The 15462-nt window shown below is 46.8% G+C and overlaps 1 protein-coding gene across 1 annotated transcript in view; it reads left to right on the top strand.

Moving 5' to 3' along the window:
• TTC19 (tetratricopeptide repeat domain 19) overlaps window positions 1-14871 on the top strand; it is a 30020-nt gene extending 15149 nt beyond the window's left edge. The window contains exons 8-10 of the mRNA XM_032841369.1: window positions 12317-12471; window positions 13913-14075; window positions 14418-14871. Coding sequence (XP_032697260.1) covers window positions 12317-12471; window positions 13913-14075; window positions 14418-14551 — 452 coding nt within the window. The 3' untranslated portion in view covers window positions 14552-14871. The remainder of the gene's footprint in view (window positions 1-12316; window positions 12472-13912; window positions 14076-14417) is intronic.
• The last annotated feature ends 591 nt before the right edge of the window (window positions 14872-15462 follow it).

The raw sequence follows: 15462 nt of genomic DNA, 5'->3' as shown, positions 1-15462 counted from the left end.
GATCTCTGAAATAAATAAATAAAATCTTTAAAAAAAATTAAAAAGTCCAATAAATTGTGTTGTAAACAGACGTGCTGTCATCCAGGCTTTGTTCCCTTTCTAGAGCGTGGGCAGAGTAGACTCTGCATAACTCATAAGGGTCGCGGGGCTCTCGGAATGGCCCACAGCGTCGGCTTCCCTTGAAGTCACCAGCTGCCTCAGCCCCGGGCAGGAGAGTCGCCCTCACCTCTGATGCTCTGAAGCTGGGCGTTGGCTGCTTTCCGGCCGTGACAGTCCTGGGTGGCGTCTCCACCGACAGAAAGCGGTTTCGTCCGTGTTGAGAGTCTGTTACTTAGTGTGGTTGATTAGTGTAGAGTATTAGCTTGATGAGGGTCTGGAATCTTCTGGAGAACTTGCTGCAGCCTCTCCATCAGCGTGTGCTGCTTCAGCCTGCCTGTCTGGTACGCAGATGCCGTTCCTCAGTCCTCCTGAACCAGCCTCCAACAGCTTCGGCCTCTCCTGCCGCTTCCTCACCTCTCAGCCTTCCCCGAGCTGAGGGGAGTCAAGGCCTTGCTCTGGGTTGGGTTTGGGCTGAAGGGGGTGTCGGGGCTGGGTTGGCCTCTCCAGACCATATCAGAGCCCGCTTTGTTATCATCCGTCTATTCCCTGTAAGGCCCATCTCGTGTCCTTCTAGAACTTTCCCTTTGTGTTCATTGCTTGGCTCACTGGTGCAAGAGGCCTACCCGTCCACGCATCTCAGCTTCTGAGATGCTCAGTCATTTCTAGCTTCTGATTTCAAGTGAGAGACATGCGACTCTTTGTTAGGGGCTGTGGTAGGATTATTAATTGGCCTGATTCCAGTATTATTGTGTCTCAGGGAAGAGGGAGGCCCAAGGAGAAGGAGAGATGCAAAACCATATGGGCCAGATCTCTTTTGGAGGGGATTCTCTGGCAACTCTTCTTTCCTTGATCAGTACTAATATATTTAAATTATATATATATTTTTAATTTATTTAAATATATTTAAATTTCTTCTATTTTTCTTGACTTGATTTCAGTTATGTAGGACAGTACCGAGAACACAGCATTACTAAATATGTATGTATGTATGTATGTATGTATGTATTTGACAGAGAGCGAGAGAGAAACACTGAGTGAGGGAATACAAGCAGGGGGAGCGGCAGGCAGAGGCAGAGAGAGGAGCAGGCTTCCCTCTGAGCAGGGAACCTGATGCGGGGCTCGATCTTAGGACCCCGGGATCATGACCTGAGCTGAAGGCAGATACTCAGTGATTGAGCCACTCAGGCCCCCAGCATTAATAAATAGCTTGAATAGGGGTGCCTGGTTGGCTCGGTCAGCAGGGCATGCAAGTCTTGATCTTGGGGTCAAGTTCAAGCCCCATGTTGGGTGTGGAGCCTTCTTTTAAAAAATAAATAAAAATAAATATCTTGAATAAATGAGCGCATGGATGACAAATGTTTGGAGATCTATATTTTCTTTAAAGAAACTTTATGGAATTATGTTTGTTTTTTTTTTTTTTTAAAGATTTTATTTATTTATTTGACAGAGATCACAAGTAGATGGAGAGTCAGGCATAGAGAGAGAGAGAGAGAGGGAAGCAGGCTTCTCGCTGAGCAGAGAGCCCGATGCGGGACTCGATCCCAGGACCCTGAGATCATGACCTGAGCTGAAGGCAGCGGCTTAACCCACTGAGCCACCCAGGTGCCCCTGGAATTATGTTTTTAAAGCATAACCGACCACCATCTGTTAGGACATCATACTTCTATCCCAATTCCTAATTTCATGGATTTATTTAATCTCTTCAAGACATTTTTCTTTTTCATTGACTCCTTTCTCCTCCTTTCCTTGACTGAAAGTTTCGTTCATTTTCATGTTTTATTTTTATTTATTTATTTTTAAAAAGATTTTATTTATTTATTTGACAGAGAGAGATCACAAGTAGGCAGAGAGGCAGGCAGAGAGAGAAGGGGAAAGCAGGCTCCCTGTCGAGCAGAGAGCCCGATGCGGGGCTCGATTTCAGGACCCTTGGATCATGACCTGAGCTGAAGGCAGAGGCTTAACCCACTGAGCCACCCAGTCTCCCCCATTTTCATATTTTAAATAATCAAAATACTTCTGGAAAGTGGAACTATTTTTGGTCTATACATACTTGGCGTCACGAATGCTTGAAGTCCAGAGCCCAAGTTTGAATTCTGGATTTTCCGTTTCACAGTGTGACTACATACAAGTTACATAACTTCTGTCTTCTTGGTTTCCTCATCCACAGAGCAGGAGTAAGAGCAGAACCTATGTCGGCCTTGTAGAGTTGTTAGGGGAGTTCAGTGCTGCAGGACGGCGGCCGGCACTCATTAAGTACTCTGTGTACTTGGCTGGAATGTGATGCCTTCAATATCTGTCATATGCCTTGCTTTTCATGTGTGCTTACCTCTCTCAATTCATATAGGACCTTCCTGACTATTCTGTTTTTCCTCGGTTTCTTTCTCCTGCTTGGTTTGGGTTTGTTTTTGCTCCTTTTCCGGTTTCTTAGGTGGAAGATCTGGTTGTTGGTTCAAATCTTTCTTTTCTGATACGGGCATTTACAGCTTTAAATTTCCCTCCACTGCTTTAGCTGCATCCTCTAAATTTTGGTATGTTGTGTTTTCGTTTTCATTTATCTCAATCTATTTTCTAATTTTTCATGTGATTTCTTCTTTGATTCTTAGGCTATTTTGGAGTGTGTTGATTAATTTTCGCATATTTATGAATTACCAATATTCCCTAACCCTAAGTTCATGCCATTGTGATCAGAAAACATGGTTTATATGGTTTTAGTCCTTTTTATTTATTTAAGATTTTTAAATTTATTTGAAAGAGCTCATGAGTGGGGGCAAGAGGGAGGTGGGCAGAGGGAGAGGGGGGAAGCAGACTCCCAGCTGATCAGGAAGCCGGATGTGGGGGGGATCCCAGGGTGCCAGGATCATGACCTGAGCCGGAGGCAGACACCCAACTGACTGAGCCACCCAGGTGCCCTGATTTCAGTCCTTTAAAATTTACTGGGACTTTTTTTATGGTATAGTATATGGTTTGTCCTGGAGACTGTTGCAGGTGCATTTGAGAGAAATGTGTATTCCTTTGTTGTTGGGTGGAATGTTCTATATATGTCGGATAGATGTAATTGGTTTAAAGTATTGTTCAAATCCTATATCCTTGCTGATTTTGTCTAGTTCTAGACAAGATAATTTGGCTTTGTGAATTTTTTTCTTCATAAATGTTTTTATGCTGATAAAACAGTCCTAGATATGTATCTTCACTGTGAGTTATCCCTTCATTAGAAAAATGATTTTAGGGGCACCTGAGTGGCTCAGTGGGTTAAAGCCTCTGCTTTCGCTTGGGTCACGATCCCAGGCTGGGATCGAGCCCCACATCGGGCTTTCTGCTCCACAGGGAGCCTGCTTCGTCCTTCCTCTTTCTCTCTGCTTGCCTCTCTGCCTACTTGTGATCTCTATCTGCCAAATAAATAAATAAAATCTTAAAAAAAAAAAAAAAGAAAAATATGATTTTAAGTCATTTTGTTCTGTGTGTCTTTTGTAGAAGTCTGTGTTGGGATTTTTAAAAACCTAGTCTGAATATCATTGTCTTGTTACACAAAATCTCAAAGCCTATTTAAAATTAGTATTGAGAGGGATATTTGTCTAATTTTTTGCACTGAAAATAATGCTTTCCAGGAGCACCCGGGTGGCTCAGTTGGTTAAGTGTCTGCCTTTGGCTCAGATCATGATCCCAGGGCCCTGGAATCAAGCCCCATGTGGGGCTCCCTGCTCAGTGGGGAGTCTGCCTCTCCCTCTGCCTGCTTCTCTCTACTTGTGCTCTCTCTCGCAAATAAATAAAGTCTTAAAAAAAAGAAAACGCTTTCCGTTTTTGTTACTTTTTTTGTTTTTTGTTCTCACTTGCCTCTTTTTTTTTTTTTTTAAGATTTTACTTATTTGACAGCGAGAGAGAAAGCACAAGCAGGGAGAAGCAGGCAGAGTGAGAGGGAGAGGCAGACTCCCCACTGAGCAGGGAGCCCCAACATTGGGCTTGATCCCAGGGCCCAGAGATCATGACCCGAGCCGACGGCAGATGCTTAACTGAGCCACCAGGCACCCCTCTTAGTTCCCTCCTAAAGGGACTTTTTCGTCACTAAACTTCCACTTAAAACTTGGAGGGAAGACATACATAATGTTTTCCATTGCTTCTGTAGGATGAGAGGAGGACGATGAAGCATTCTGGTGCCTTTTCCTGCTTGGTTTTTCTCTCCGATCTGGAACTCTTGGCTCACTAGGGTTTATTGGAGAGAACCTTGCAGCCGCTCTTTTGCCTTCTTCTGGAGGCAGCTGCTTTCTCGCGCCGGGTTGCTTTGTAGCAGTTGGAGGCTCCGTCAGCATGAGGTTAGGGGGCTTAGTCTCTTTTCTAAGATCCAGTTCAGTGCGCTTCCGAATACATCTTTGTGAGCTGGGGGTGCTCTTTTATTTGGCCGTGTCCGTGACTGGAATAGCCACCTGTCTTCTCTGACCCTCATACTCATCCTCTCCCTCAATTTCTGGGGCTGTATTTTGGGAATTTCTCCAGTATATAATCCATTCTACTGTCTCGCCTTCAGAAAAGTTAGTTCTGTGCCTTCTGATTTTTTTTTTTTTAAGATTTCAAGCAAAACTGAAGTATAGTGACTAGCAGTTACTTGTGTACCTTCCCCTCGGCTTGGTCAAGCCTAAATAGTTACTGTCTGTGCTTCGGGGCTTTTTTCTAGCTGTAAACCCTGGTGTACTCCCACTCGGTGTAAATACTGTGCTGAATTTGGTGTTTGTTTGTTTGTTTTAATTTGTTTTTGATCTTTATCATTTTTAGGCCTGTTTATTATACTTGTATATATCAGTAAACAGCATGTAGTGGGGCTAGTATGTTTTTAAGCTTATTTATTTATTTATTTATTTATTTTTAATTTAATTTTATTTTATTGTAAAGATTTTATTTATTTATTTGACAGAGATCACAAGTAGGCAGAGAGGCAGGCAGAGAGAGAGAGGAAGGGAAGCAGGCTCCCCGCTGAGCAGAGAGCCCGATGTGGGACTTGATTCCAGGACCCCAAGATCATGACCTGAGCCGAAGGCAGATACTTCACCCAGTGAGCCACCCAGGTGCCCCAGTGTGTTGTTAAACTTTATGCAAATGGTATCATATTATGCACTTGTTTCTCCAGTTTCTCATTCGACATTATTTTGTTGAGATTTAACCATGGTGATACTTAAAGCATCAGTTTTCCTTCACAAAGGCCTGTTTCCTTGCCGAACCACATGTCTGCTGGGTTGCGCCTGTCTAGAAGGGTGACTCCCTCTTCTTGGTCCACTGAGCTGAGTGGGGGGTGAAGGCTAAGGAGTGCTACAGGCTCCCGGTGGCCCTGATGGCTCCATTCCCTGCAACTGTGGTCTGGGATCCCACTGGATGCATGTCTATGGGTCTCCTGTACACGGACATGAAGGTTCTTCCCATTTTACTCTGGAAAATAATAGCTCCTGGAACCTTCTCAGCCCCGTATCTCTGTGCAGACATGTGAGCTCCTCCCTAGGGAATGCATGGGCACTTGCCAGCGTGCGTACACTAGGTATTTCCAAGTTGCTTCTCCGTGTGGTTTTACTGGTTAACATTTTCACTAGCGGTGGGTTTGTGTTGTTGCTCTGGGTCTTTGTTGTTGTTAGACTTTATTTTTTGATGATCTGGTGGGTGTGACATGGAATTTCATTGGGGTTTCAGTGTTTTTTGTTTTTTGTTTTAATTTATTTGACAGAGAGAGAGATCACAAGTAGGCAGAGCAGCAGGCTCCCTGCTGAGTGGAGAGCCCGATGCGGGGCTCGATCCCAGGACCCTGAATTCATGACCTGAGCCCAAGGCAGAGGCTTAACCCTCTGAGCCACCCAGGCGCCCCTTCGTGTTTTTTTCTGATTGCTAGTAAGATGCAGAACATCTCTTTGTATATTTATTGACCACGCAGATCTCCTGCTCTGAAGATTGTTTCTTTATATCCTTCGCTTATTTTCTCTTGAAGGGTTGTCTTTTTCTGAATGTATTTGAACAAAATATAGACACTTCTATTTTGTACGTTATATATCTCTTTGTGTCCTTGTCTTTTCGCTTGAGGTCAGTTCATATACAGAGATTAAACTTTGAATGTTAATAGAATCTTTTAATATTTTCCTTTATATTATAGTTTGTGTCTTTTGTGTCTTGTTGAATAAAATACATCTTTCTCTAAGGTTAGAAAGATGGTCCTTTGTAAGTATTAGGCTTTTGTACACTTAGTCTTTGTATAGAATTTTTATTAACATATGAGGTATTATTTGTCCAGGAGTACAGGTCTGTGGGTCGTCAGTCTCACACAACTCATAGCGCTCACCACAGCACATTCCCTCCTGAGTGTCCATCCCCCAGCACCCCATCCCTCCCCCCGCCTCCGCTCCGGCAGCCCTCAGTTTGTTTCCTGAGATTAAGAGTCTCTTATGGTTTGTCTTTACCTGGAATTTTTAATATGATGTGAAGTGGTGAGAGGATCCTTCATGGACAGGGTTATAGCTCAGGACTATTTTTTTTTTTTAAGATTTTATTTATTTATTTGACACAGAGAGACACAGCGAGAGAGGGGAACACAAGCAGGGGGAGTGGGAGAGGGAGAAGCAGGCTTCCTGCCAAGCAGGGAGCCTGACGTGGGGCTCGATCCCAGGACCCTGGGATCATGACCTGAGCCGAAGGCAGACGCTTAACGAACGACTAAGCCACCCAGGCGCCCCAGCTCAGGACTGTCTTATCAGTCATCCTCTTCTCACGCTCTGAGATGACGTCCGTGTGTTGAGTTTTTGTAGATTCATGGAGCGCCAGTGTTGTGAATTCTATAGTTAAAGTTAATTTTTGGTTTATTTTTTCTTTTCTATCTTTAGTTCAGTACCTTTATGTTTTTAATTTTCTTTCTATTTGTTTGTCCATTCATCCATCCAAAACTAAATATTTGTAAGTGCCTGAGATGTGCCATCCGTGTTCCTGGGCTTGGCGAGACAGCTGGGAGTGAAAGGAAGTCGCTGCCTCACGGAGCTCAGTTTCTGGTGCAGGAAAAACGTATCGTAAACTCTCCCGCAAGCCGTAGCCTGTCCAGAGTGCGTGCTACGGAGACCACACGTGTGTGGAGGGGACGTGTGTGCAGGGAGCGTGTAGGGCCGCATGCTGTTGTCTGGTGGGCTCAGCCAAGGCCTTGGTGGTGAGAGACGTGAAGGATGGGAGGGCATCAGCCAAGTGGCCGTCTCTACAGGAAGAAAATTCTAGGCAAAGGAGGTACACATGCAGGGCTCCGCGGTGGGTCATACTGGCCATGTAATTAATTACTGAAAATCTGCTTCATTTACGGTCTCGGATTAGTCGATTATCTACAATTCTTGAGGGTGAGGCTCCTTTTTTATTGCCTGCTGGTTTTCATTTGTTGTGACTTTCCACGCTTACTCTGTTTGGATGATAAATTCATCTGCGGCGGGTTTTAGCTGGAAGCTGAGAGTCAGGAATGGTTTTGTTTATTCCAGGCTCGCAGGTCCGAGCCGAAACGGACACGTGGAGGTGGACATTAAGTTCCGTGCGGCTCAGGCCTGTGACTAGACATTTCCATGGTTGTGCTTTTCCCGTCGAGATCCCAGGCTGGCCCCAGGCAAGTTCTTGTGGGGCGGGGGGCGGGGGGGGGCAGGGTGTGGGGAGGGCGCACGATGCCTGCGACAGTCGTTCTGGTTTTATGAAAAGGGGCTTCAGATCTGATTCTCTGATCAAAGTCGAAGAACTCAGTTCTGGATGACAGAGATGCTCGGGCCACCCCCACAAAACTGGCGCCGATGGGGCTTTTGTGGCGTCAAGTCCCGCACTTTCTACTCTGGGTTTTAGTTTACTCCTAGTGTTTGGCCCTTGGGAATTCCTTCTCTTGGGAGCCGAGCTGTGCGTGTAAAAGGAAGGATAGAATTGATCGTGCTTTTGAAGCAGAACGGTTTTCAGATCATCGGTCGTTACTACTGGAACCAAAAGCCTCTGTTCGGAACCAGTATCTTAGCACATTCCTTTTTGGTCTGCATTTATGTAAGTCTGTGTTTGCTACACGGATACATTAAAAACACCGACCGATTCCATAGTCCTGGAGTAAGTGCTGCTTGGTCACTTCTTTGTGCATGAGACAATGCCAGTTACTAATATTTTTTTTTTTTTTAAGATTTTATTTATTTATTTATTTATTTGAGAGAGAGGCAGTGAGAGAGAGCATGAACGAGGAGAAGGTCAGAGGGAGAAGCAGACCCCCCATGGAGCTGGGAGCCCGATGCGGGACTCGATCCCGGGACTCCGGGATCATGACCTGAGCCGAAGGCAGTCGTCCAACCAACTGAGCCACCCAGGCGTCCCCAGTTGCTAATATTTTGAGTAAAAATTTCTGTGCTGAATCTTGATTGTTTCATGGACAGGTTTGAGGTAGCTTCCCTTTTTTTCTCTGGTTAGAAATGGTTTGTGGAAAAGAATTACTTAAATAAGTTTGAAGAAATAAATACGACCGCCCTCTCAGATTCAGATGATCTTTGGGGGAGGCTCTGTCTGAACATCCCCAGTGTCCTTCTCAGCTGTTACTGTCTTATTTGTTCTTGAGTAATTCTAGCAGTTTTTATAGTAATATTTCAAGAAACTATATTTTAAATGTTACTGTTTAGAAAAGGAACTTTTAATTTTTTTTAATTAAAGCTGGGAAGTTTTCTCTTAATTTGGCAGTATGCTAAAGGTTTTCTATGGAGCCTTTTTATTTCTCCCTTGTTTTTTGGGAAGTAGATTCTTCAAAAATTGTTTTCATTTTTCATATTATAGTGTGATATGAATTTGAAATGCATTTTTCTTAACAATGAAAAAATACTACAGCGCTAAAATCTAACCTCATTAATTATTTCTAAAAATCTTTACTATCTTTTTTCCATTTTGGTTAATTTCCATTGCTGATAACAGTAGTGATGATTTTCCACTGGAATTACCTGTCATTTTATCATACTTTTTTTTTTTTTAAGATTTTATCCATTTATTCAACACAGAGAGAAAGATCACAAGTAGTCAGAGAGGCAGAGAGCGAGGGGGAAGCAGGTTCCCCGCTGAGCAGAGATCCTGATGCGGGGCTTGATCCCAGGACCCTGAGATCATGACCCAAGCCGAAGGCAGAGGCTTAACCCACTGAGCCACCCAGGCACCCCTATCATACTTTCTTTTTCTTTTTCTTTTTTTTAAGGTTTTATTTATTTATTTGACAGAGATCACAAGTAGAGAGGCAGGCAGAGAGAGAGAGAGAGGGAAGCAGGCTCCCTGCTGAGCCGAGAGCCTGATGCAGGACTCGATCCCAGGACCCTGAGATCATGACCTGAGCTGAAGGCAGCGGCTTAACCCACTGAGCCACCCAGGCGCCCAGTTACCACGTGGAAATACTTTCTAATTACAAAATACAAACAGGACTTTCAAAAAATTTTGAAATATTGAAAGAGAATTAATAGAAATCCCGGAAATAGGATTTGGCAGTCATTTTTGAAGCCTAGAATTTCCAGAATTGGAATAATTATACATTGTTTTGTGGTATTTTGGGGGTATGGCGAAAAGGTTTTGTCTTTAAATGTTCTCGAAGAACGTGTGTTTTAGTTCTGAGTCTTCTGTTACATATTACTTGCTTCTTGGACCTTTGTTTTTATTTGAAGGGAACACAGATTTGTCTCATTCCTCTCATTTTCAACCGCCTTTTTTTGTTAGATTATTTTGCAGTATTGTTAATGTTAAACTCTCCCTTGATTATATAAGCTTTTGCTCAGCATTTTTGCTCATAGTTAGATCTTGGTTTCAGTGTTCCTCCTGGTGGAGAAATTCGGGATCTTTCCACGTGGTAACTGGTGCCATCTTCTGTCTGCTTTTCTGTATTTATCCATACATTTGTGTGTACTTTTGATATTTACGCAAATATCTTTTCTCTTTTTGCACATTTATTTGTAAGGCGATCTATTTAAAACTATCCCTAGTTTGACTGTAAGAAGATGAATATATTCCTTTCGTATATAATTAAGTCAGAGCAGGTAACTTCGGATTTCTGCTCTGCGTTGTTTCTTAACTTTTACCCTGTGACAACGTGTCAGCAGCTGTCTTCATCCACCCCAGTGAAACCGGCCTATTTAAATTCTCTCTGAAATCATTGATCATCCTGTTAGACCTGGTTCCCTGCTCATCTTTAAATTCTGTCTGCCTTTTGCACGTTTTCTGAAGCTTTGAGTGGGGGGAAGGAACGGGGTCGCATGTGAATTTGCTGGGAAGTGAAGCCGGCTGACCATCATTGGTTGGGTGTGTCACAGCTTCCAGAGTTTATCTGCGGGCACCCTTTCTGTGGCGTTCCCCTGTGGTCCAGGTCATCCCGTGTCCACGTCCGCCAGCTCTCCTGGGTCTTCGCTTGTGCGCCTTGTTGTGGCCGGAGTCTGTGCTCAAGGTCTGTTGTGTCCCGTTCGTGCGGCTTAGGTATTTGACACTTGTTGCATGTGAGACGTTGTGTTGTCAATACTGTAATTTTCCAGAGCTGCCGTCTCATTGCCGTCTTTCTTCTTCAAAAGATGGATTAACTGTTCTTTCGGTTGCCTTGTGACTTTCTAGTTCATGATTCTGAGTGTTTTATGGTCTCTTACCAAGCATTGCCTTTTTTGCACCTGAAAACGCTTTCATTTGTCCTATCCTTTCTTTGTCTTTCACTAATTCTTGGGATTTATCTTTACCTGTTCCTAGTAAATACAGTTTTGACCTAAAAATAACGCTCTGTACATTGATGTTCAAGGTCTTACTTAAAATGTGGCGGGGAGGCAGGGGGCCTGACCGGCCCCGTCGCAGAAGCGCAGTTCCTGATCTGGGGCTTGTGAGCTCGTGCCCCACTGTGGGTGTAGTGGTTACTTTAAAAAAAAAAATAAAATCTTTAAAGGAAAAACGTGAGGAAAAATTTGTAATTTAATTGGATATTGCAGTATGTGATTTGATAACAGTCATTCAGATGACCAAATCTATTTCCTTTTTTTAAAGATTTTATTTATTTGACAGACGGAGATCACAAGTAGGTAGAGAGGCAGGCAGAGAGAGAGAGAGGAGGAAGTAGCCTCTCCACTGAGCAGAGAGCCTGATGCGGGGCTCTATCCCACACCCTGGGATCATGACATGAGCCAAAGGCAGAGGCTTTAACCCACAGAGCCACCCAGGCGCCCCAGACCAAATCTATTTCTTATCTATACTTGGTCTTTGTCTGCAGTTCTTGGTTCAGCGCTCCCCAGACCCCTGAAATTTCTTCCGCTGAGAGTGATTAAGGTGTCTTTTGTTACGTTAACGAGGAGACTTTGGGCCATCTCCTAAGGGCAGCTGTCAAGAGAAGGACAGCTGTCAAGAGATCCGGTCCTGTAAATTAGAGGGTTGCCGGTCAGTCCCACCCTGGCCTGGGCGGAGGGGGACCGGGAGGGTCATAGCTTTAGTCAGTCCCGAATGGCTAGTCACTGAATCAGTCACGCCCACGTAATGGAGCCTCGAAAACGCAGACACTCAGAGATCCTGGGACAGTTGGTGCTCCCGGAGAAGGCATAGAAGCTTCACTCCCCTTCCCACACAACTTGTTCTGTGCGTCCCTTTCATCTGGTTGTTCCGAGTTACATCCTTTTATAATAAACAGTAACCCAGGAAGCAGAAAGTTCTGAGTTCTGTGAGCTCATCTAGCAAATGAACGTAACCGAAGGAGGGAGGCCCCGGCAAGCTCTGCCATACAGTCTGTCAGCCGGGACCAGGACTCGCAGTTGGCATCCTGGTTTGGAGGGGTCGAACCGGAAGCTCCATTGCGTGGCCAGCTGCTGGCAGAAGCACAGGGCTTGTGACTGGTGTCTGATGGGGGAAGGGGGGCCATCCGGTGGGACTGAACCCTCCACCTGTGGCATCAGATGCGATCTGGGTAACAGTGTCCCAATCGGTGAATTCTTAAACTCTGTGCTGTGTCAGAGAGTGTCTTCTCCGTGTGGGGATGCCCTGCCTTCCCCCACCACACACACTGAAATTGGGTCCGGGAACCTGTTCAGATGTTCATCCCCCTGTGTAACAAAGGGGAAGGTCAGAGGTACTTCTTAAACGACAGGACACATTCCATGGGTCCTGTACCATGAAAATACTCGTGGGCCTTGGTAACAAGCAAGAGTCAGAAGCAGCTTGTCCGCACCTCTGCCTCACTTTCCCTGTTATGCCGACACTGCTCTTCTCTCCTCCTCAGTGCAAGAGAGGGCCAGCACCCACCTCCTCCTCGGCATGTGCTTGGACACCTATGCGCGCTACCTTCTGTTCTCCAAGCAGCCGTCACAGGCACAGAGGATGTATGAAAAGGCTTTGCAGATTTCCGAAGAAATGCTAGGAGAAAGACACCCACAGGTAAGGGAGGAGAGCGGGGAGAGGAGCGTAAAACAGAGGTGTCAGAGTGTCCTGGTGTGAGACCCCACATTGGGGACGGATTCTCAGTGGAAGGTCCTAGTGGTTTCCCGTCCGTGTGCCCCAGGCCCTTCCTTTGCCCACCCCCCGGCTGCCTGCTTCAGAAGGACCCAAGCGCTGCCGACAGGCTCAGCAGAGTGTGCACCTGACTCTCGACCTTGAGGTAGAGTTTGAGTCCCAGGTTGGGTGCACAAACGACTTTCAAAAAAAAAAAAAACCCAAAAATTAAAAAAAAAAAAAAAAAAAAAGCATCTGAGACCTTGCATCATTTACTGGGTCTGTCCAGAGCCTTCTGTGTGTGTATCCGTTTACACAGCGGAGCAGCCTGTCCCCACTAGTAGGTCTAACCAGGCACCTCGGGCTTGCAGGCCCTCAGGGCACCCAGCGCAGTGTTCTGGAACCCTGAATCTCAGTGGGAATCTTAGGAGGAGCAGGTTGACACATGGAGGTTCTTGTCTCCCTCACCCCACAGGTAAGCTGCCAGGGGACGTGGGGGGAGAAGGGGGAGGGGGACCGCATTAAAAAGCCAAAGCCACCGACACAGAATATAGCCACGCCGTGCAGAGCTCTCGGTTCGAACCGAGACCGCACTGAACTGAAATCTGTTTCTTCTCCATCAGACTGAGTTCTTAGAAGTGAGAACTAGATCACTTATGTGAGATGCTCGGTAGCCCCCGGAAGGACACACACTTTAACCCGCCTGAACATGTTCCAGGCTGGGGGCGGTGGGCGAGTCAAGGTATTGGGCTATGATTTATGCTCAGGAAGGGGACTTAGGTGACAGAGTGCCCTTCACGGAATATAGCCCTGCAGAGGAAGACGACGAATCTGCAATTCAGATCCAGGTGCTAGAACTGAGGCGTAAAGCACGGGCTTCAGGAGCTGAGGCGGGTCTGCCACTCCTAGTGTCAAAATTCTTAAAGGTTGACTTAAGAGTTTTAAGATTCAAAACCCTTAAAAGAGACCTTCCTAAAACCCGTAGTCTATGTATGTGTTCTTCTCGACGAGTCTCAGAGTCACCCGCAGGAATGACATTGAAGACGGCGCCGGAGGCTAGCTTCTCAGGACGGCGAACCTTAAATGAGATTGTTTATAGCTGCTGCTTGCGGTTCTGTTTTTGTGTGTGTGCTTCTGATTTGGTCATCAGATTAAGTAATATTCGTCCTGTTCCCAAGTTTCTAGACTTCCGTCATTTTCCGGAGTCGAACGGATGCCGTGTGCCGTACGGTGCAGTGAGCGGACGCGGCTCGTTCAAGGCCGATGCCCTTCACCTGGGGATGCTAGGAACACGGAATCTTAAACGTAGATTCAGTTCACCAAACTCCAGATTGTTCGATCTGTGTAGCTGCTGCTTTTAACTGGCCCCGTTTTCTGTTGGGCACAGACCATCGTGCTGATGAGTGACCTGGCGACCACCCTGGACGCGCAGGGCCGCTTCGACGAGGCCTGCGCGTACGTGCAGAGGGCGTCCGACCTGGCCAGGCAGATCGAGCACCCCGAGCTGCACATGCTGCTCAGTAACCTGGCCGCCATCCTCATGCACCGAGGTAGGGTGCCCGGCGTGAGGGCAGGGGGGTCCCTGGAGGTAGGACTCTGCGAGAGGGCTTCAGGGAGGCCAGGGGCGGTCTGGAAGCTCTGGAACGAGGGGGCTGGCCGGAGGTCCCAGAGAGGACAGGTTTGCTTCCAGTGGCACCGTGTGTGGCCTCCCGCGTTCCTGGAGAGATGTGGGAGCTTGGGCGGAGAGCGTGGGGCCCCGCTCCGCCACTGGCAGGGGCCATGCCCGCCCGGGGCTCCACGTGTGGCCACTGGTGCCCACCCTGCGGAGCCTCGCAGAATCACTCTGAAAACCTGCATTTCTCTCTCCCCTCCCTTCTCTCTGGGTCATTTAGAGCGATACGCACAAGCAAGAGAGATCTACCAGGAGGCGCTGAAGCAAGCGGAGCTGAAGAGAGACGAGGTTTCTATACAGCACATCAGGGAAGAGCTGGCCGAGCTGTCGAGAAAAAGTAGACCTTTAACTTAATTTTACGAAGCGCGAGATCCCTTTTTGTTGTAGGGAATTTTCAGCAACAGCGATTATTCCGGTCTCAGTGATACCCAAATCAGTGGCTTAGATCCTTTCTCCTTGATATTCAAGTTTTGTCAGTGTGGCTGTGGTGAAGGACAAGTTGTATACACTGCCACTTTGTGTTTTTAAAGGAAAAACAACTCTCACCCCTGGCTGGTTTTGCCTCTAAGGACAGATGTCAAGTGATGCTTTCAGTCGTGACCTCTGAGAGGGTCCGGGCGCGCGGGTCTTGGGGGCACCGCGGATGGCGAGGGGCTGGGCCGCCGTCGGCTGGGCGTGCGGGGGGGGGTCAGCCAGCGTCCGTGTCCTGTGGTTCTGACCCATTGATTCCCTCCCCTCTCTTTCGTTTTATCGCTGTCGGGCAGATCAGAGCGACCTGTCTCGTGGCGAAGGGGGATTGTGGTGAGTTATTTTCCTTCTCCCTTTCCTGAAGCCCAGTGTGGGGTGTAACGCGTAGTGGAGCAAAAGTCTCGTCTTGGTTTGCACCGGCGTCCAGCATGACGTTTGGAAGTAGGAGTTTTAGGCCCTTGGAAGTATGCCCATTTAATGATAAATAAAAGTGAACTGTGTGTTTTTATATCTGGTTACGTACGACCGTGAGGAAGGGGAACAAGGAGTGACGCGGACTCTTCTCGAAGCTGGTGGAGCACTCCACTGCCGTGCAGCCTCGGGCCCTGCGCAGGGTCCTCTGCACCTGCCCAGGCTGCAGCCCCCGGCCTCAGGGTAGGGCCTTACACGTGTGACCTGTAAACCCCCCCCCCCCCCCCGCCAGCAATTCCAGCAGGCACTGCTGGTACAGTAGCAGGATCACTGACCTGGTCCTGGCCTTTGGTATCCGCGTCTGTAAAGCAGGGGACCGAGGAGAT

The sequence above is a fragment of the Lontra canadensis genome, unplaced genomic scaffold (genome assembly GCF_010015895.1).
Source record: "Lontra canadensis isolate GAN:19392208 unplaced genomic scaffold, GSC_riverotter_1.0 scaffold122, whole genome shotgun sequence".
NCBI lineage: Eukaryota > Metazoa > Chordata > Mammalia > Carnivora > Mustelidae > Lontra > Lontra canadensis.
Note: the sequence above shows the minus strand (reverse complement) of the source record. Positions and strands in the feature narration are given on the sequence as shown.